Here is a 21,689-nt window from a genome sequence, read left to right as displayed (position 1 = left end):
AGTTGACTGGATCGGCACCCATTGTTTCCTGGTGACCCACGAGGCTGGTCACTGGAGGACACATGGAGGCTCAGCTTGGATGGGTAAGAGCTTGTTATGCATCTCAATTTTCTGTGTGGCGGTAAATTCCCCTGAATTTGACTCTATACCCAAGGTTTATAGAAGAGGCTGGCGCCATGGGCCACAAAGCCTGCCTTGGAGAGCCGGGAGAGCAGCCTCCTGCAAAGAACGTGCAGACGAAGAATGCTGTCTTTGAGATGACTCAGGATGTGGGACAGCCTAGGAGTCAAGGCTCAGGCTCTGGACTCAGAGGGTCTAGGACACACTCTGGCTCAGCCTCCTCCGTCATATGTCCTTCCATGAGCCACCTTCGTCTTGTGAGGCCAGCGAACAGAGTGTAAGGATACAATACCCACACAGTGCAATGCCCGGTGTCCAGTGGCCACTCAACAAACCGTCTTGTTAACGAATTTCCCAACCCAGCCCCGCTTCCTGTCTCAAACGACCGGGCCAAGCTATCAACTCTCTCCCTTATTTTGAAAGGACAGTGGTAGGGGAACATCAAAGACTAGTTCTAAAGTCAATATTGCTCAGTCCCCAGAGAGAACTCCTCTCTCACACATTTGCAGTGACCCTTCACAGCATTGTGACAAACTAAAGCTATTGCCCACCAGGAGCTGCTCCTAGGAATGGCCGTCCAGCTGTGCCCTACATCCTCTGCTAACACTCCTTATCTCCACAGAGACAGCCTCGCTATCCACCGTGTTGGGAGGATGAGAAGCTCCACCCCTCTGTGACCTATGACCCCTCCTGGAAATGGACAGTTTTGCTCCCGAGGCCACAGGTGGAGTTGTCAGATCTTGCACTGTGACACACGGCAGGAAGCTTGTACACAGTGGCACTCATGGCTAACCTGATGCTAAAGCTGTCAGGGACCTGAAGGATACTTTTCCAATTGTGCCTTGTCCGTCCTTCCTATCCCAGGCCCCAGAAACACCGACTGCTTCCCTGCTGGATGGCTGACTGTTCCGGGGTCCCAGATATCCCTGCTTTCTCCAGCCCTCTGGTATCCCATGATCAAGCCCGTTTCAAAATCTCTTCTGCCTGTACCTGGGTCTCTGGGTCTTTTCATCGGGCTACTGCTTCTCAAAGGAGAGCTCCCCCCCACCAACTGCATCCTCATCATCTGAGAGGGTCCTTGAACGCTGTTGGGAAGAAGGCTCCTGGGGGCTGGTGCAATGGCCCAGTAGGTAAAGGTGCCTGCTGCCAAGCCTGATAAGCCACGTTTAAACCCCGGGACTCACACGATGGAAGGAGAGGACTAACCAGTAGGTTGTCCCCGATCTCCACACACGCGCCTGACATCCTAGCACTGAGGAGGCTGAGGCAGGAGGATGCTGAGACTATCTCACCTCACACACCCACCAATGCAAAGGCCCAGGTCTGATCGCTGACCCTGCTGACTTCTGGATGGGGACAGATACAGAGGCAGCAAGTCAGCTTTCAGAAACCTCCTAAGGCAGTGGTTCTCAACCTGTGGGTCCCGACTCCCTTTGGGGGGAGTTGATTGACCCTTTCACAGGGGTCCCCTAAGACCATTGAAAACACAGAGATTTACATTACAATTCATAACAGTAGCAAAACTACTTTATGAAGTAGCAACAAAAAATAATTTTATGGTTGAGGAGGGTCACCACAACTGTATAAGGGTCGCAGCATTAGGAAAGTTGAGAGCCACTGCCCTAGTCACATGACACCCAGGTCCAGGCCTCTAATGTCCCCGACACAGGCGGCTCCTAGTCTTATGTCACTACTCCATGGTCATTTATGGACAGAAGCCTAGAGGCCAGCTTAACACGGTCCCCTGCCCATCTCAGAGGGACCACACATGCTCAGTAACTCCACCCCAAGTCTCTTGACCCCACTCCGCAGCCTGATGGGATCCAGCAATCTCTTTGTCATGGAGGGTCACTAGCACCTGCGGGACATGGTGCCCCAGATAATCCACGCTGCTCTCTCTTCTCTCCCTTCTTCCCATAACGCCACAGGGCTGAACACTAAGAAGAACCCCGAGGCCCATGGGCAGAAAGGATTTCAGCGCAAAGAAGGGAGAATACCCCTCCTTGCCTCTCTGTGTATACTCATAGTCACCGGGTGCCTATTGAATATCTGAAAATACCCAGTCAGTTGGTCCAACTGTCTGTCTTCCCTCCACCTCTGGCTCCCCATCTAATCAAGGTCCCACTTCCAACTGGAAGATCGATGATCCGGGTGCATATATTAATACGACTATTGATTTTCCTCTTGTCAGTCATGATCAGGATTTATCTATCCCCATGGCTCCCATTGATCCAGAGGGGCAGAATCACAGTGGTCAATCCATCCTCATACTCGCCATGACAAACAGTCAATATCTATTTATTATTTGATATATGGGCTTAATTATCTTAAACACAATCAGATGGGACCAAAGCAAAAAAACACTGAGCAGTGACCAGGCAATAGGAACTGGATTGGGATGACATCAAATCCGGGAGCCCACTAGCTCTGAAAGCAGAGAAAATGCATTCTGATTAAGCAGACAGGTTCCGGTTCTCAGGTTCCGGGCTTGCCCGATGCCCTTGAGCAAAATTATAATTAAAAAGCCAATTCCCGGCCATCTGATCCACCTTCATGCAGATGCTGGCTGCTGCTGTTTCCTCTGTCTCTAGAGCCATGTGGATGGTCCCCCTAAGTAGGTACCATTCACCTCCCCCACACCCCACCCCCATTTACAGACAAGCGAACAGATGAAGGGCGGGAACCTCGGAGAGCGTTAATTCCAGTTTTGCCTCTCTCCACAAAGTCCTCCCTACCACAAACTCCCCTGTCATTGTTTAACCACCACCTGCCAGCCACGCCAAGGAAACCATCCTTGATTTCTCTGGAACACACATGATGTTGCCCGATGGTACCCACGCTTGCCTTCAAAACATGGGAACGCATCGGGCTATTTTTAAACTCTAAGAAATAGTGAAAGCTGTTGAAAACTCTTGTGGTTCCGGAAGATGCCAGCTCTCTGCTGCTTTTCCCCCCAAACCAAGGCAGGCCAACCAGTTTTCAGAAGCCAGGGAATTCAAACCTGCAAGCATGCCTGCTAATTTCTAATTAGGACCAACAGGGACCATCCGCACCATGACAGGAGGAGAGGAATACATCACTTATCCTACCAGGAAGGCTCCCGAGATGAGAGATGCCCCAGAGCAGGTTCTCTAATAAGTCAACCAGGCTGTGCCATCCCTCAGGTTATATCCTCAGATGGCTTCCCTTTCCTCCCTCACCAGGTTCTTTAAGATGGGTCGCCAACTTCTTCAGCTTCCCATGTCCCCCATCTACTCCAGTCCAGGACTCCTAGACTCTCTGGGGCCTTTGACCATGTCAGCCCTTCTATTAGGAATAACACTACTCTGTGTGTGTGTGTGTGTGTGTGTGTGTGTGTGTGTGTGAATTGCTCTCCAGCATTTTTTTTTTTAAGGTGGGGTCTCTCACTGAACCTGCAGCCCACTGACTGGCCATACTGAACCTGGATCTCCTAGATTGCCTAGACTCCTCCTGTCCGCCTCAGCAGTACTGGAATCACAGGCATGTGACACCACATCTGGCTTTGATGTGAGTGCTGGGGTCCTTTGACAGCCCAAGGACACCGTTTTCCTACCCACTTAGCAGTTACTTGGTAGGATAACAGGCCAGCTCTGGGTCCCCCACGGCACAGAGCATAACCACATTGGAGACTCAGCCGGTAAATTCCATCTATGAGCCCCAAGAGAGCACGGGCCACCCCTCATGAGTCCCAGCACCAAGCACAGAAATCTGCATAGAATGTACGTGTGGGGGCAAGTGTCCTCAAGTCCCCTGGCCCTGCACTGCATTGCTATGGGTGTGAAGTCACTATCACAGTGTTCATATTTCTGTCTGTCACCATTATTTCTCCTCCATCCTTCCACCCAACCCCCAAGTTCTTACTCCGTTTTCTGCACACTGCCACTCCTCAGGAACCCAAATCAAATAGCTCCACCCCCGCCACACTGGCCCAGAGGCACAGGCTGGGAACGTATTTTTTTTTAATTGTTATTCATTACTCCGACAAGCACATGAAGATGACCTGAAGGGCACATTGGGGGCTGAGGATGCAGAGACAAACGAAATAGCCGAGACCCTGGCCCTCTCATGGCTCTGTTCTAAGGTGGGGAAGGGGATGCAGGGGGGAAAAAGTCAACAGGCAAGCAAGCCAAAAATGAAGCAATAAAACTATGATCCGTGGTGACATGTGTCCCGTTAAGCAGAAGGCAGCATGGGAAGCGCATGGTGGCCGTGACTTCAGGTTACTCTCCTGACAATCCACTCGGTTGGTTGCTCCCACTCCCCAGACGGCTGTCTCCTGGGCTCTATGGGATGAACCCTCTCCATCAGTCCACTGAGAGCAGCAGGTACTTCCGCGTCTGTCCTCATGTGACCTTTCTTGGCTCCCTGGATGACCTCAGCTACTGAGGCCCACGGCTTCAATCGCCACGTCCACCCAGATGACTCACGCAAGGTTATTTCTAGCTCCAAGCGCCCTGCTCAGCTGGAGACCGGTGGATACAGCCCATCACTCCACACCTCCCTCTGGATGGCCCGGAGCAGAGGGGTGAGAAGCCACCCAGCCAAGGAACCAGCGAGGGGCCAGAAGTTGGACAGGAAGCTCTGAGTCCTTAAACCCTGGCCATCCATCATGTGTCATTCAATGAGCACCAAGCACCTGACATTTGTGGTGCCAAGAAAGAGACCCTAGATCTCCCAGGTGCTGTGATCCTTGCGATCCTTATCATGATGACATCGTCGAAGTTCACCTGCATGCGGTTTGAATCTGAAATGTCCCCACACTCAGCTCCTGACTTTTGCTGCCATCTTGAAGGAAAGCTACGGAATCTTTAAGAGCTGGGGCCTGGCTGGAGGAAGTAGACCACTAAGGGCGGGCCTTTCAAGGTCGGCCCCGCCCCACTTCCTGCTACCTTTCTCTGCTTCCTGGATGCGACCATTGAGGGAGCAGTTTTGAAGCCCGAGCGCCCGACCCTGGGCAGAGGGCACAGCCAGCCCTCCATGAGGGACTGAAACCGTCTGAAATGAGAAACCAACGTGGAGCTTCCGTCCCTCACACTGTTTATTAAAGAAATAAAAATAACTCATCCAAAGCTACAGCACACCCCTAGCTGCAGAAGTTGCTATTGCCTTTCTGCATGGAATGTCTTTTCTCTTTTCTCTTTTCTCTTTTCTCTCTTTCTTTCTTTCTTTCTTTTTTTTCTTTCCTTCCTTTCTTCCTCCCTCCCTCCTTTCTTTCTTTTTCTTTCTTTCTCCTCTCTCTCTCTCTCTCTCTCTCTCTCTCTCTCTCTCTCTCTCTCTTTCTTTCCTGGTGCTGGGAATTGAACCTTGTGGACATTACATTCTTAGCCCCAACTCTTTTTTTTGTCTATTTTGTATTTTTAATTTGAGAGAAGGTTTCACTAAGTTATCTAGGCTGGCCTTGATGTTGCTCTGAGGCCAAACAGGCTTGGAACTTATAGTCCTCCTGCCTGAGCTTCCTGCAGAGCTGGGGTGATGTGTATGTGGCGCTCAGAGGACGATGTGTAGGGGTTGGTTTTTCTACCATGTGGGTTGCAGGGATCAAGCTTAGTTTGTCAAGCTTGGCGGCAGGACCTTTCCCCGCTGAGCCATCTGATTGGCCCAGGGACTTCTAATTCTTATCCCTATCTTCCAAGAGATATAAATACCACAGCCATTTTATAAAGGAAGAAACTACAGTAAGAGGGAAGGGCGGAAAGAAATAGGAAATAGATTAAAAAAAAAAGTGTGCCGTTCAGTATAAACCACAAGATGCCCACCAGGCCACTTGTCAACAGAACTTTCTAGAAAGGAAGAGTGGTAGCAGTGTTTATGCTGGGACTGGAGGACTGACCATGCAGTATTGACAATCCGGGAATCAAGGAGAGCTCAACAGGAATCAGGAGGGGCTAACCTTTAAAGGCTCACCCAGTGACCTCCTGCCACTCATCAGACCCATCTCATTCCCCCCTCCCCCCAGGGAACGCAGCTATTTCTGAGGCTCCTTGCCACTGGATATGGCTAAGGGCTTCAGTATGAGCCAATGGTCCATGCATGGAGGGACCCGGGGTGCTTGTAGGCCTATGACAACCCCCAATGTGACTCTTTGTGATTTTTTTTTCCTCTCCCCTCATCTGTGACTCTAGTGTATGGTGGACCAAAGGAGGAGGAGTATTCGTCATCCCTCCACACATAGAAAAAAGCCATCTGGATCATTTTTATTCTTTTTTATGTTTATTTTTATTTATTTATTTATTTTTTGGGTTTTTTTGTTTGTTTGTTTTTGTTTTTTCGAGACAGGGTTTCTCTGTATACCTTTGCGCCTTTCCTGGAACTCACTCTGTAGCCCAGGCTGGCTTCAAACTCACAAAGATTCGCCTGCCTCAGCCTCCCAAGTGCTGGGATTAAAGGTGTGTGCCACCACTGCCCAGCTGGATCATTTTTATATCTCAAACTCTCAGGTGGTATTTTTGGTCTGTTAGAAACTCACATTGAGCCACTTCATTTTTCTGTTTTGGTGTGTGTGTGTGTGTGTGTGTGTGTGTGTGTGTGTGTGTGCGCCAGAAATCAACTTCAGGAACCATCCCCAGGAACGCCATCCACATCCTGCAAGACAGGGTCTTTTACTGGCCTAAAGTTCACAAGTTAGACTCCTTGGCCAGTAAGCCCTGGGAATCCTCCCATCTCTGCCTCCCCAGTGCTCAGATAACCTGCACATCTGGCCATTTTACATGGATTCTGCAGCAGCTCAAACTCAGGTATTCTCACTACCCAGTGAGCCCTTCTCTCCACCCCACCCCTGAGCATTTCCTGTTTTAAGTCTTACTTGTTTGAGCAGCTACCCCAACCCTGGCCAATATAAAGTGTGTTTTTTTGTTTTTGTTTTTGTTTTTGTTTTTGTTTTTGTTTTTTACCTATTTTGGCAAAGAGTCCCCCCCACCCCCACCCCCACCCCATCACCCATGTGGTTCTCTCTAGCTGGCCGTATCCTGTGTGGAGCTGTTCTTTAGCTGGTCTGTATTTTTGACAACCAACGCATTGTCTCCTGGGCAGTAAGACAAAATATTTCTGAAGTGATGACAGATGTCACACACGTGAATCCAGCATCTTGGAGATGTGAGGGAGCAGTGACCAGAAAGGAGTGAGCTCCTCAGCCGGGCAGAGGCCTCAGCTGGTCACGTGACTGTTGACAGCCAGGCATACGCAAACATACACAAGAGGATGCTCATCTAATGTCGCTAATGACGACGGACATTTATAGCGTCTTCCTTCACAAAAGTCCCGCGCGCCACACAATTAAAGGCAGCCGCAGACAAAAAATCCTTTCAGCTGAGATTCATAAAAGGAAAGCAATTCAGCCTTCCTAAGCACTAAAGGAAGCCAAAGTCATTGGATGGTGTGTGTGTGTGTGTGTGTGTGTGTGTGTGTGTGTGTGTGTGTGGTGAGGGATGGTGTAAAATCTTCATGGCTCAGGCCCCCGATTCCTGCATGTTAGATTTAGGACAATCAAAACTGGTCGGAAGAAAGAAACAAACTGGAAAGATACAAGCCCCCATATTACAGAGGGGGAAAAAAAAAAGCAAGATGCAATCTCATCCAAGCATAAGTCAACTGTCCCCACGCGAGGCTGTGAGAGGCTGTGGCCCTGTTTGCCTGTCTGTCAGATTTGGCAGTGTGGTGTGACTGGATCTGAAAGCCTGAGAAAGAAGGAGATTTGGGGTTGGACATGAATAATCTGTGGTCTAGGCCCTGTTGCTTATTGGGTTTAAAATGTTGCAAATGAGGCCTCTGGGACTTTATTACTGCCTGGTCCCGAGTCATCCTCCCAGGACTGAGAAGTCACCTCAGGACTCTGGAATCTGGGGACAGGACTGATGACATGTGCCAAAAGAGACGTTTTTAAAAATCCCTCCCAAGGGCACACATGCCGAGCTTTTCCATCAGCGTTTACAAAGCACCCTGATTTCTTGTTCCCTCTTCCCATGACCCCTGCAGGGTGTCCTGATGACCTAAGTGCAGAGGAACCGTGGGTCATTTTTCCTGGGTGCCCACACAGGTGGGAAATGTGGAGTCACCATCCAAGACGGTACCTGAGCTGCCCCGAGCTGCTTTACTCTGACTGCCACGGCTCCACTCCGCAAGGGAGAGTTTAGATACATTGAATCAACTAGTTAGATACATTGAATCAACCAGTTAGATACATTGAATCGACCAGTTAGATACATTGAATCAACCAGTTAGATACATTGAGTCGACCAGTTAGATACATTGAATCAACCAGTTAGATACATTGAATCAACTAGTTAGATACATTGAATCAACCAGTTAGATACATTGAATCAACCAGCCAGTGCAAGAAGTGACAGTGTCCCGGCCTGTAGGAATCTCCAGAGCAGTGAACACAGCCACTGTTGTTTTTCAAACTCCACGCTCTTGCCCAGAGCCTCTGAGGTCCTGCAATCATTTGGCATCTTTTCCTAGCTCTCGCTCTCCTTTATTATTCCCTTCTTCCTGCCTCAGGGTCTTTGTGCAGGCTGGACCCCCCACCTGGGCTCCCTCCCCCCTGTCTTTCTCTTGCTGACTGTCTCCTCAGTCTTAGCTCAATGTTACTTTGTATAAGAATGGCCCCCCAGAGTCTCTAGGCCCTAGGCCCTGGAGACACCAACAACCAAAGGCTACCTCAGATGGCAAAAGGGGACGTGATGTGTAGTACTAGGTGATCTGGGTGGGCCCTAAATGTAACTGTCCCATCACATGGGAAGTCAAAGGAGATCTGACCAAAGCCATTGACATAACCATGGAAACAAGATGTCCTGTGGTGGCTGACCTTAAGATGGGGGAGGAAGCTAGAAGCCGAGGTGGATAAAGCCAGAAGCTGGGTCTGGCCTCCACGTCAGTCTAGTGAGTACCACACTCACACCCTCATAACTGTAAAGGAGCTAGGGGGTGCTGCCTGATGCCACAGAGTCAGGGTAACTTGTTAGGAATGGAATACAATCACTTAGAGGGGTCTGCACCTGAGCGGCCTTGCTTCCTCACAGGGTGTGTGAGGAGGTCCAGACAGATCACTCCGGGAAGCTGCTGCTCCAAAACTCTTCTCAACTGAGTCACAAAAAGCCCATTCCCAGAGATCTCAAGTATTTTGTCAGAGTTAGGACAAACACCTGCTTCAGCCCACTCATCCCACAGATGTAGAAACCGAGGCTCAGGGAACCCTGCAGCTGGGCTGAAGGATGGGGTTACTGTCAATCAAACCTTTCAGTATTGGCCCTTCAATGCCATTTGGAGTTTTCACCATGAACAATTGTGCAGGCTGCCGATTGCTTGCAGTAATTCCATAATGACCCAATCATGAAATAATCTAGCCGTCCAGATTCGAATTGTTTGCGGCTATAGTGACTGGATAACTGGCTAGTTAATGTTCATTCCCAGAGAGCCAAGCATATGGCTTTACAAGGAAACCAAGCTCTGAAATACTTGTTAGCTCTGATGATAATTACTAAGTAATTGGCTAGAACACACCATTGTGGATTGATCTAGAATATGCCAGGCAATTATCTGGTCATATGCTCCCTGTAAAAATAAAACCAAGGTCCCCCAAATTGTTCTAGTCAGTTGGCTAGCTTCCAACAATCCACCACTAACAGTCAATCATGTGGATGCAAATGATTAATCAAATTACTCAGATATCTGGTTGCAAATAGAACGCTCAGGTGGGCAGTTCTTCAGGACCAACATGTAGATGGAGCGAAATGTGGGACACACCGAGCTCTCCTATGATAAATACATAACAACAAAATAATCGGAGAATAGATGCTACTTCCTCGGGGCTCATCTGGTATCTTCACACAAAACACCAGACACTTCAGAGACCAATTCTATGTCCCAAAGCCGCTGGGGATTTTTTTTAAAATTGGGGTACCAGAAAAAGGCTGAGTGCTTTGTGAAACCTATGGGTTGTTATGGCACGTGGGGCAGGGGCTCAGAGTTCTGTCACAGAATAGAAGGCTGCAGCGCAGCTGGGCTTGAGGGATGAGCAGTACATTCTCATAATGGCCACTCATTTTCTGAAGCTACTAATATGGGGTCCGGACATGTACAAGGAAACACTCTTTGGGAAAGGGGAGCAGAACACAAAAGGAATGGGTCCCTGAGATCCATGGGTCACCAGACTTGTAGGTCTCAAGTGAGAGGTTCCTAACTTCTGGGAGAGAGAAGTTGCTTCCTGATGAGAGAGAAGCACAGAGTGCAAAGGGGGACGCTGAGGAGGTCTGTCAAAGAAACCAAAGAAACCATCTGTGGACCTTTCCCTGCAGAGTCTGCCATTCAGAGGGCAAGTCTTTCTCCCTAACTTGAATCTAGTTGACCACAGGAGATGCACCGGCCAATGGTTGTCAGCAGTACGTGACCAGTGGAGGCATGAAAAGCACCTGTGCATTTAACCTTTGACCCCCTCACTGTACCTGGGAAACAGAGGCCACCATGGGAAAGACCCGAGCTGGAAGTCACATGAAACAGAACTGAGACACCCCAGCTGACAGGGTACAGACTAGCACACGGGTCTACAACTGACCCGATCCTCGTCACTGCCAGCTGACCACAGCCACCCAGCAGAGTCAGGCCACAGAACAGGACTCAATCCAGAACTATCCCCAGGACAGAGGGAAACCACTGGGCTACAGAGTCAGTCCTTTACTCTGCACAGCATATCAAGCATTTGTCCCCTGCTCCCTGAATTGATGACTGGAGAGCCACATCTGGCTTGGGTAGGCATGAGATCCCCTGCTCTTACACTGGTTTAAGGAGAGGTAAAGGCCTCTGTCACCATCCCCAGGCCTCACAGGCACTTGACATTTGATACCTGAGCCACAGTGCCCACCCCCTTTGCATAATCCACGATGACATAATTCTTCTGCCACCAAAGTCTAAGTAAACAGACTCAAGAGAACAGACTGAAAATATACCACCTCTGCTGAGGCTGCAGCCTCTTCCCTGACACCTTCCACAATGGGGGACCAACTCATGGTGAGAGGCTACTGCTTGAGCTGTGTCCTGGAAGCTGAAGGTTCCATGTGGCATTCCCAGGCCACACCCAGAATCCCGCAGCTGTAGCCAGCTCCAACTGACATAATAAGGGAGGATTTGGAAACACATCAGAGACGGGGTCACAGCCACTCAAGTGTAACCAATGCTACTTCGCTTTTTCAAAGTGTCTCACGTTGCTGGGCGAGGTCAGAGAGCTGTTCACCACCACCCACCATCTTCCTGGATGTGTGTGTGTGTGTGTGTGTGTGTGTGTGCATTATACATATGCATGTATACATGAAGGGCAGAGGGCAACCTCGGCTGTCATTTCCCAGGCTGCCCATCTTGTTTGTGTGAGACAGGGTCTCACACTGGGACTTGGGGTTCTCTGAGTAAGCCAGACCGGCTCACCAGCCAGCCCCAGGAATCTCCCTGTCCCTTATCATCCCCATATTTGAATTATAATCAGGCATCACCACACCTAGATATTTCTTATCTATATCCTGGGATCAGACTCAGGTACCGACTGACACATCTCTCCAGCTTTTGTGTGTGTGTGTGTGTGTGTGTGTGTGTGTGTGTGTGTGTGTATGTTCATATGTTTGTGGGTGCTCATGGATATGAGTTTACATGTGTGTGAAGATCAAGGCTTTATATCAGGTGTCATCTGCCATTTTCTTAAAAGTTGATCTCTTTAACTACCCTCCCCCCACCCTGCCCAAAACTCCTGTAGCCCATGAATGCTGGACACTCAGGACAATGGCGGTAACAGCTCCATAAACATTCTGCGAACCAGTGAGAGCCACAATCATAGTCATCAGCATCTCAGATCAAACTATGGGGCAGATCTGGCCCACCACTTGGGCTTATAAGTAAAGTTTTATCGCAACACTGCCATGCAAATCCATTCAACATATCATCTATGGCTGTTTTTTGTGTGACAGTGGCAGAACCAACTTGCTAAGACAGAAACTGTTCAGCCTGTGAGGCTGGCTCACAGATCCCACTGGGCCTTGACCTAAGTTGGCTGACCTATGTCTAAAGCAATCCACTCACTTTACATAATGAGAGACAAGAGTTGGAGACCCTATGCAGGGTAGAGGTCAGACATGGCTTTTCTGGCTCCCAGTGCAGTACTTTTCCCACACACTGCTAAAGCCCTGAAAATGTTTCCTAGGGGCTTAAAAGATTGTGAGTGAACCACATGGATGGAAGACCTGAAGACACTATTAGCCTGAACGAAGCCCCGTGGGAGCCGCAGGGACTGACCTGGTGATGATGGCCAGGTGGGGCGGGCTCATGCAGGCTCCCATGAAGAGCACCACGTTCTCATGTCTGGTCTGCCTGTAGGCCATCACTTCCCGCTTGAAGGCCTTGAGCTGGTCCTCGTTATCCCTCTCGATGTCAATCAACCGGATGGCCACCTCACCGTGCCAGCGCCCGTGGTACACCTGCCCGAAGCGACCCTTCCCAATGAGCTCGCCAATCTCTAGCTGCTCAAAGGGGATGTCCCATTCCTGAAGGAAGATGCTGGTCTGGCTGGCCTTGCGCGGGAAGCTCCGGGCTGAGAGGAGGGATAGGTTCATCTCCTCAAAGTCATCCTCGGACTCCTCTGCTTCATCGTGGCCTTCTTCATTCTGTGGCCAGAGGGAAGAGAGGTCAAAGCCATGGCCACCCCAGCTCCATCCTCCCTCGGGGCCTGTTGGGTACCATGTGTGCTGTGGAGGTCAGGACACACTCCATATTTTTATAGGTAGACCGAGCTGTTTCCCAGGTGCCTTTGAATCGGAGTCAAACCACAAGAAATGACTTAAAGAGGAGTCAAGGTGGACCCACCGCCTTGTGCTAAGAGAGGAGAAATGCGAAGGGGACCAACTGTTCTAGTTTGGCTGGACTTTGAAGTTTTCACGCTGAAAAGTGACACATCCCAGGATACCTGTCAATCCTGGGCAACCTGGGATGTTGGTCACCCTGGGAGGTCCTCACGCTGGATCACAGCCAAGCGGAGGGAGACAGTTTAGATTCAGGTTGCTGGAACCCTGCTATCCAGTGTCACTCCTGTTCTGCTCCACTGGTTTTGACTTGCTGGACGGTATGTGTGTGAGAGGAACAGCAGGCTAAAAGATGGATGTACTGTGTGTCTCGTCGTGTGACACGGGACAACCGTCAGCATGGGCTGTCTGTCAGCCTCCTCCAGGGAATTCAGAATTGATTCAGAGATTGTCCAAGGGCCATAGTTCCAAGCTCTGTAGCTCATGTAAGACCAGGTGGCTGGGAGACATCGGAACAGACAGTCGAGGCCCTGTGCTGAACACTTAGACCCAGTGAGCTGGCCTCTGGCCTGTGTAACCGTGGGGAAAATGGCCCACCTCTCTGAGCTTTCCTTATCTCCCTATAAAGTGGCAGTAAGATAAGAATTTTCCCCAGGGGGTGGTGTGAAATTTTAAGTGAGTTGATGATTTCTGAAGTTCCTGCCATGGCTTGGCTGCCTACATCAAACATCTGCTGGGATGCCAGAGAAAATGCAGATTCTCAGGCCTCATCTGGATCTATTGAGTTAAAACATTGACAGGTTGGGGCTGGAGAGATGGCTCAGTGGTGACGGACACTGACTGCTCTTCCAGAGGACCCAGGTTTAATTCCCCGCATCCACATGGCAGCTCACAACTGTCTGTAATTCCAGTTCTAGGGGACCCGAGACCCATGGCAAAAGACCAGTGCACGTAAAATAAAAATTAATAATTTTTAAGACATCAGCAGGTCTGCAGTGAGACCTGCATTTTAATCACATGACTCTTGGGGTTAGTTGTGATTGAACAAGGGAGAATGTGTAGGGTTGGGGATATCTAGGCTCAGGGGCATCTTGCCTATTGGACTGTATTATAACATGTAGAGGAAGAGCAGATGCCAGATGCTGTGAGAAACCCAGAGACCTTGGTAAGATCACCTAAAAAAGGGACCTCTTCACTGGACCCCAAGTCTATGAGCTGGCTGTCCATGACACTGGTCTGCTGTGGGATGGTCTGTATGTCAAGTGTGTTGCTGATTGGTCAGTAAATAAATCACTTATTGGCCATTGGCTAGGCAGGAAGTATAGGCGGGACAAGGAGAAGAATTCTGGGAAGTGGAAGGCTGAGGGAGAGACACTGCCAGCCGCCACCATGACAACCAGCATGTGAAGATCCCAGTAAGCCACGAGCCATGTGGCAAGGTATAGATTTATAGAAATGGATTAATTTAAGATATAAGAACAGTTAGCAAGAAGCCTGCCACGGCCATACAGTTTGTAAGCAATATAAGTCTCTGTGTTTATTTGGTTGGGTCTGAGTGGCTGTGGGACTGGCGGGTGTCAGAGATTTGTCCTGACTGTGGGCCAGGCAGAAAAACTCTAGCAACACTGGTCAGTTCTAGGTGGCTGCTCCCGTCTCAGAATGGAATGTGGGCCTCTTTCCCAGAGCCCTGCTTCTAGACATTTTAGCTCAGGGCACACAGTAGGGCCTAGATGGCAGACCCAATGGTCATTCCCCAGGACATTTCTTTACTCCCTTAGCACAGGTGGAAGGAAGCCCAGAACTTCCTCACCATGCTGCCAAGCTAGCATCCTTGGTGCTCCCACCACTACTGTATGTTATTTCAAAGGCAGTGGGGCACATCCCTCTTCCCATTTCCCCCAGCCCTGAGCTAATTCTTTTACCTAAAAATGCAAAGCACAGGCCAATTTCCTTCCAACTGTCTCTGCCAGGATGAACACAGCTGAACGGCCCATTAGGCTCAGCGCCTGGAGGAGCTATAGCTCCTTAATTGTCCTAGAGTGAGAACATCCATCAAACAGCCCCTGTACCCCACCTCCCCGCCCCCATCCCTCTGCGTCATCAAAGACATCGGGCAGCTGCGCCAACCTCGAGCCAAAGCCAACTTGCCGATCTCAAAGTCTCACCTCCGAGGTCGGTTCCACTTCAATCTGAAGTAATGGATTTCCTTCCAAGCTGTAAATCAGAGAGAGAGAGAGAGAGAGAGAGAGAGAGAGAGAGAGAGAGAGAGAGAAACAAAAACACCCGTGATCTTACAACTCTGGATTTAAGGTGAGCCACGCTCTGGAGTCCAAAATGGTAAGTTGCAGCCACATAACCTTTATCTCCCGTGTGATTTAAACACTTGGATCTGAAACAACTCAGAGCTGAGTACAGAGAGAGCTCACGAGACCATTATTTTAAAAGAAATTCTCCTGGTTTGCTCAGGGGTTGCTTTCCTTTATTGCTTTGGTTTCAACTAGTAAAGCAGCCTCTTTTTAAGTGGGCGAAAATGTCACAGGTGAACAACTCCTGTGCACTGGGAAAGAATAAATCATATTTCTAAACTTCATGTTCAGAATCTCCTAGGAGGGTTTAAAAAAAAAGATTCAGTTTTAATTTTAATTATGTATCTCTGTGTGGGTGTGCACACATGCTTGTGGTACCTATCAAAGTTAGAGGGCAGCTGACCTGGAGTTGGAGTCACACGGGGTTATGAGCCAACGGGAATGGTTAGTGTTTTTTTTTTAAAAAAACTTGACACAAGCTAGAGTCATCTGGGAAGATGAACCTCAACTGAGAAAATGCCTCCATCAGACTGGCCCAATGGCAATTCTCTGGGGCTCTTTCTTGATTAATGATTGACATGGGAAGGCTCAGCCCACTGTTGGTGGTGCCATCCCCTAGGCAGATGGTCCTGAGCTGTGTGAGAAATAAAACAGAGCAAACCATGGGGAGTAAGGCAGTCAGCAGCACCCCTCCATGGCTTCCACATCAGCTCCTGCCTTCAGGTTCCCGCCTTGAGTTCCTGCTCTAACGTCCCTCCATGACCGCGTGTGACCTGACAGCTGTAAGCTGACGTGAGCTCCTTCTTCCACAAACTGATTTTAGTCATGGTGTTCATCAGAGCAACAGAAATAAGATTAGCACACTACCGGACACTGGTGCTGAGAACGAACTCAAGTCCCCTGCAAGAGCTTGACAGGTGCTCTTAGCTGTGGAGCCATCCTACAAGGATGCCCCGCCCCCCTACAAGGATTTTAGTATCAATGCATTTGTCTGTCCATTTATTTTCTTCTTCATTCATTCATTCATTTTCATCCATCCATCCAGGCATGTCTTTAAGAAGAGGCTCTGGAGTTGGAGGCAGGATTGCTCCTGACATAAAGGGATGTCTTTTTACTGCTGAAATAACTAACCATAGACAGGGGCAGAGGGGGAGAAACAAGGGCCAGCGGCTACCAGTGAACTGAATAAATGGAGGGTTGTGGGAATTCCCAGGAGAGAGACTCACTGGGCACATCTGGAAGTCCCTGGTTGTCACGGTCTAAATAAGAGTGACCCCCACAGGCTCATATATTAGAATGTTTAATTGCTAGATTGCGGTACTATTTGAAAAGATTAGGAGGTGTGGTCTTGTTGGAGGAAGTGCGTCCTTTAGGGTGGGCTTTGAGGTTTCAGAGGCCCATATGACTGAGCCCAGTCTCTCTGTCTGTCTCTGTCTGTCTTTCTGTCTGCTCCCCCACCCCCCACCCCATGGATCAGAATGTAGTTCTCAGTGACTTCTCCGGCATCATGCCTGCCATGCTTCCCACCCTGATGATAACCAACTGACCCTCGGAAACCGTAAGGAAGCCCCCCCGATATTCAATGTTTTCCTTTTATAAGACTGGCCTTGGCCATGGTGTCTCTTCACGGCAACAGAGCGGCAACTAAGACAATGGTGTTGGAGTTTAACTTGGCCAATCTCATGGACTCGAGATGCGTAAACAAGAACTTTGCTGGGTGGGAATAAACAGGTGTGAGTGTGTGTCACACGTACTGAGCTCGAAAGCTGCAGCTGTATTCTAAGCACGGGTCTATGTGTGAGCAATCCAAGGGTCGACGGGATGTGTGTTAGGGCTTATCTGAGTTGTGTGGACACACTAAGGGTGTTAGGGATGTGCTGTGTTTTGATGGTATAGTTGGCTGGGTATTAAGAACGTGAGGGCACTATCAAATGCATAGTTTTGTGATGGGGATGTGGCGTACAGTCAACGTCCACAGGGGGTGTTTGGAGGAAGCTTTTGACACTCAAGGATGTGTGTTTATGGAAAGCAGTGGGAACAGAGCAGCTTGGCTACAGACCACACACAAAACTCAGAAGAGGTAGGGCAAAGCTATCACCAGGAAAACCATGTCCTCTTTCTATTTCTCCGATGGAAGTTGAGCAACTCCCCTACCCACCCTATTGTGGGAGGAGTTTCCCTATCCCACCCCTCAGATCTCAGGGACCTAAGGGCCCTGCAGACTGAGTCAATCTACCTCCATGCAAGAGCTAACCAGGAGAGGGAGGGTCACTGTTGGTGACGTGTGTCAATCAATTATTTACAGTGTTGCCGTAGGAAGTGGGGACAGTGAAGAAATCAGGACAACACAGGCGTCCCTCTCCTTGCTAGTCCCCTTAAGGGCAGCCCGCTCCTTTCTGTTTCAAGGTGGGCTTCCAGCTGCCGGGGCTATTCAATGACTTCTGGCTGCAGCCTTCCGTTACTCCTCACACATTTACACAGATCACAAGCAGCTCTCCGCCCCAACCCGGCAACTCTAGCTATCATTAATAACTTGGAGTTCATCTTGTACAAAGCATGGAGCTGGTTTGTGAGCCGCAGAGAACTGACCCAGAGATCTAGGTCAGCAAAGTACCCGCCGGCAAGACACTGCTCCTTTGATTTTAGAGATGCACCACGTCGGCGGCGCTTCACAGAGTCCTGATGCGGGTCAAGTGGGATGGAGCCATTAGGGAGGCAAGAAGAAAAGGCACGCGGGCAGAAATGAGAGTTGCGAGACTCGTCACATCCCAGCATGCCCCAGACTTGGGGCACAGGCACCAAAGGGAAGGAGGGTGACTTCTCTGCTTGTCTAAGCAATGGGCCATCCAGGGGATGTGTACACCAAAGACATTTGTGGCCACATTGTTTACTGTGGAGGGGGGGGGCAGGTCTGAATCCCACATCAGTATGACATTCTATAGTCAGTAAGACACTGCCTATGAAGAACCCAGAATCGCACGGGAAAAAATCAGCGTCACCGTATTAAAGATAAAACAGGACTGCACGGATTGTAACCGCCTCTGTCATGAATCACAATACAGGAACAGGATGAGAAAGCCCGCTAGAACGTTCTGGCAGCGTGAAATTCCAAGGGGCGAATTTCTTTTCCCTTATTCTCAGAATATTCTAAATTCTCCCAAATCAGCTTCTGTTCATTTCACGGTGGTATAAATAAGAGCTCTTTCTGCAAGGGCCCAGGGAGTCAATATTTTTGGCTTTTGGGAGCCATATGCTTCCTTATTACCTCCCAACCCTCCTGCTGTACTGAGGAGGCAGCCAGTCATGGCCCAGTATATACACGAGCATGGTACTGTTTCAATAAAACTTTACTTATAAAAACAAGTGACAGATGGGATTCGTCTGACAGGCTAGAGTTTGTTGATTCCAAGTAAACACTGTCTTTCCTTTATCTTTTTTCCCTTTCTTTCACCCTGTCCCCTCTCCCTCTTTCTCTTCAGGACTAGGGATTTAACCTAGAGCCTCACAACCAAAGTACATCTTCAGCCCTTTTTAGATGTTTAGATTTTTGTGACCTGGCCTTACGGAGTTGCCCCAGCTGGCTTTGAACTTGTAATTGTTTTGCTTTGACCTCCCAAGCATCTGGGATGACAGGCAGGTGCCACCAGGCTCAGCTTAAAGGACACTTTAAAAAAAAATTTATTTATTTATTACGTATACAGTATTCTGTTTGCATGTATCCCTGCAGGCCAGAAGAGGGAGCCAGACCTCATTACAGATGGTTGTGAGCTGTGCTAGGAATTGAACTCAGGACCTCTGGAAGAACAGCCAGTGTTCTTAACCTCTGAGCCATCTCTCCAGCCCCAAAGGAAGACCATGGTATAAACAAAAGTCCAGCTGTTACCTGGGACAGCTGTCTGGAATCATGAGGAGGGCCCTGTGAGAAAATGGTGTGACCTCTAGAAACTGTAGTTGCCATGGAGGACCGGAGCCTCGGGAAGAGCTGGCTTGTGAGGACTAACACTGCCTCTTATCACTTCTCTCTCAGCTTGGGGTGCCAGCCCCTTCTCTCTATTGAGCCATGTCCTGTGTCTTTCTGTCCCCAACTCATCTCCTTCAGGGTTGAGACAAAGTGACAGCAGAGAAACCAGGAAGGCTGAAGGTACCCAAGCTTGGGGTAGGGGGATGAAGTCACTTACATTGTATTCGAGGTGACAGGATGTAGGATGACTTGAGGTGCCCGGGTGGGCGTCTCCGGTACAGGCACCACATCTAAGAGGCAGAGGGCAGATATTCAGTGATCAAACCTAGAACCCATGACCCTCACCCCCCCCCCCCCCCGCAACAGACACAGCAGCCAGCAACCCTACCCCGTGTTGTGGATTCCAATGTTCGCCAGCTTCCTTTCCCCCTGCCTCACCCACTGAGATGGACCAGCATTCTAGGGATCCTGCATACACATCATCACTGCCAAGGGGGCTAGACAGGATGCCTAAGCATCCACTGCCCATCCCTGAATCCTCCTCACCCCTGAGTCCCCTTTGGGTCAAAGGGACCATTCAGTTCACATCTGTCCAGCTCAGGTCCCTTTGGCCTGCTGACCCCCTGGGCCTCTGCCATGCTTCGGTATATCCTTGGGTCCCTTGGTGCCCTTGGCATCTCCCACCCTTACCTTCTCCTCTTCCTTGTCCAGATGTTATCCTGGAGTGTGGAGACCCCACTAGTCTCCTCTCTGCTCTTGACCTCTCTCCACCAGCCCCAGCAATCCCTGCTCCTCAGAGGGCCGGTTCCCAGGACACTCACCTGGGAAGATGAACTGCTGCTTGTATTTGTAGTAGTGGGGAGCTTGCAAAAGACAGAGAACACCAGCGTGAGTGCCACCCGTGTGCTGCCTGGGTGGGCACCAAGCCTCATCACCACTGTCACTGCATGGTCATTCTCTGTCCACCCCCAGAGTGTCCACGCTTCAGCAGACACCCCGAATTCTAAGGGAGTAGGAACACGTGGGACTCAACCACTTGACATCTCACACTCCCTAAAACCAGGCCAGGTCCTCTCAGAGGCACAGTGAAACACACACACACACACACACACACACACACACACACACACACACACACACACACAAACACCACCACCACCACCACGAACCTATAATCCCAAATACTCTCTGCTTTTACAGATCCTTTACACAAATTTTCAGCATCAAACTTCACATTGGACTATTTTCTTCGCACTGTTATCAAGTGACGATAAACGTAATGACTCCCAACAGCACTAACAGATTCCCTTCACAGCGGTGGTTCTCAGCCTGTGGGTTGAAACTCCTTTGCAGACTGCCTATCAGATATCCTGCACAATGGATGTTTACGTTACCATTTGTAACAATCGCAAAATCACAGTGATGAAGTAGCGACGAAATAATGTTATGGTTGGCGGTCACCACCCCATGAGGAGTTCTATTAAAGGGTCTCAGCATTAGGAAGGTTCAGAACCACTGCTCTACAGTCTGGAACAGAAAAATAAGTCTTAAAGAGCCATGGACAAGGTGGATGGTTTGGACTCCCTGCAGAGTCCCAACAAGTCTTTTGGGCAGGTGGTTTCTCTTCCCCAGCAAGCATGGGCAGCAGAGGGTCCAACCCGAGCGCTCCTTGGCTCCCCAGCAATTCCCTCCCGTCTCCGCTGTGTTCTGACTTCCTGCTGGTCGTCTTGCCAGCCCCTTATGCGATCAAATTTAGCCTAATCCAGGATCATCTGTGCCCCTCAAAATCTGCGATTTGATCCCAGCTGCTGTAATCCTTTCTCCACATCAGGCACAGGCTTGGAGATCGGGGTGTGAACATCTTTCTCTCTTCTCTTTTGCCCTTTCAGGGAGCAGGCCTTTCCCCGCTTACCATAAGCTTGGATTAATCTCTATGTGTAACAAGAATAATTATACAAAAGATGTTTCCTGAACCTCACTTGCTGATGCTCTTGACAACTTACTCGACCACTCTGGTCCACTCACCAAAGGCCAAGGTTTCTAATTTGCCCATTTGTTTCTTTGGGGTACGGTGCATGGAGTGTGGGTAGGTCAGACAGCTTACACCCCCACCCCCACTCCCCTGCAATAAGCACGGTGGTTGGCATAGATGGGGTCACATACAAGCTACTGAAGCATCTGGTACCAGAAGCAACGTGACTGCCTCCAGAGACGAGGACTGCTAACTGCCACTTGACTCCTCCCTGGGAGGACCCAGGTCTGGGCCTGGCGTCTAGAAGCTGATCTTGTAGCGCTGAGTGTTGGCTCTGCTTGCGTCCCTGGTAAAATCCAAGCAAACCTTTCCATGTCTCGGTGTCCACAGACAAAATGGGGACAATACTAGCTCTGGGTACATGATATGGGGACCATCACTCCACAGAGTGTGCAGTGGGTTCTGAGTGGACATGGCTGAGGCCTTGGTTCTTCATGTGCAGATACAACTGATCCAGGATGGAAAAGTCCCTAACA

The 21,689-nt window shown here is 49.6% G+C and overlaps 1 protein-coding gene across 1 annotated transcript in view; it reads right to left on the bottom strand.

Annotated features, from left to right (window-relative positions):
* Positions 1-21,689, bottom strand: part of Ksr2 (kinase suppressor of ras 2) — a 359,063-nt gene that overhangs the window by 46,946 nt on the left and 290,428 nt on the right. The window contains exons 11-14 of the mRNA XM_059249748.1: positions 20,003-20,044; positions 19,399-19,471; positions 15,080-15,128; positions 12,412-12,779 (exon numbers count right to left, since the gene is read on the bottom strand). Coding sequence (XP_059105731.1) covers positions 12,412-12,779; positions 15,080-15,128; positions 19,399-19,471; positions 20,003-20,044 — 532 coding nt within the window. The remainder of the gene's footprint in view (positions 1-12,411; positions 12,780-15,079; positions 15,129-19,398; positions 19,472-20,002; positions 20,045-21,689) is intronic.

The sequence above is a fragment of the Peromyscus eremicus genome, chromosome 23 (genome assembly GCF_949786415.1).
Source record: "Peromyscus eremicus chromosome 23, PerEre_H2_v1, whole genome shotgun sequence".
Lineage (NCBI taxonomy): Eukaryota > Metazoa > Chordata > Mammalia > Rodentia > Cricetidae > Peromyscus > Peromyscus eremicus.
The sequence above is the reverse complement of the archived record's forward strand: the minus strand, read 5'-3'. Positions and strand labels throughout refer to the sequence as shown.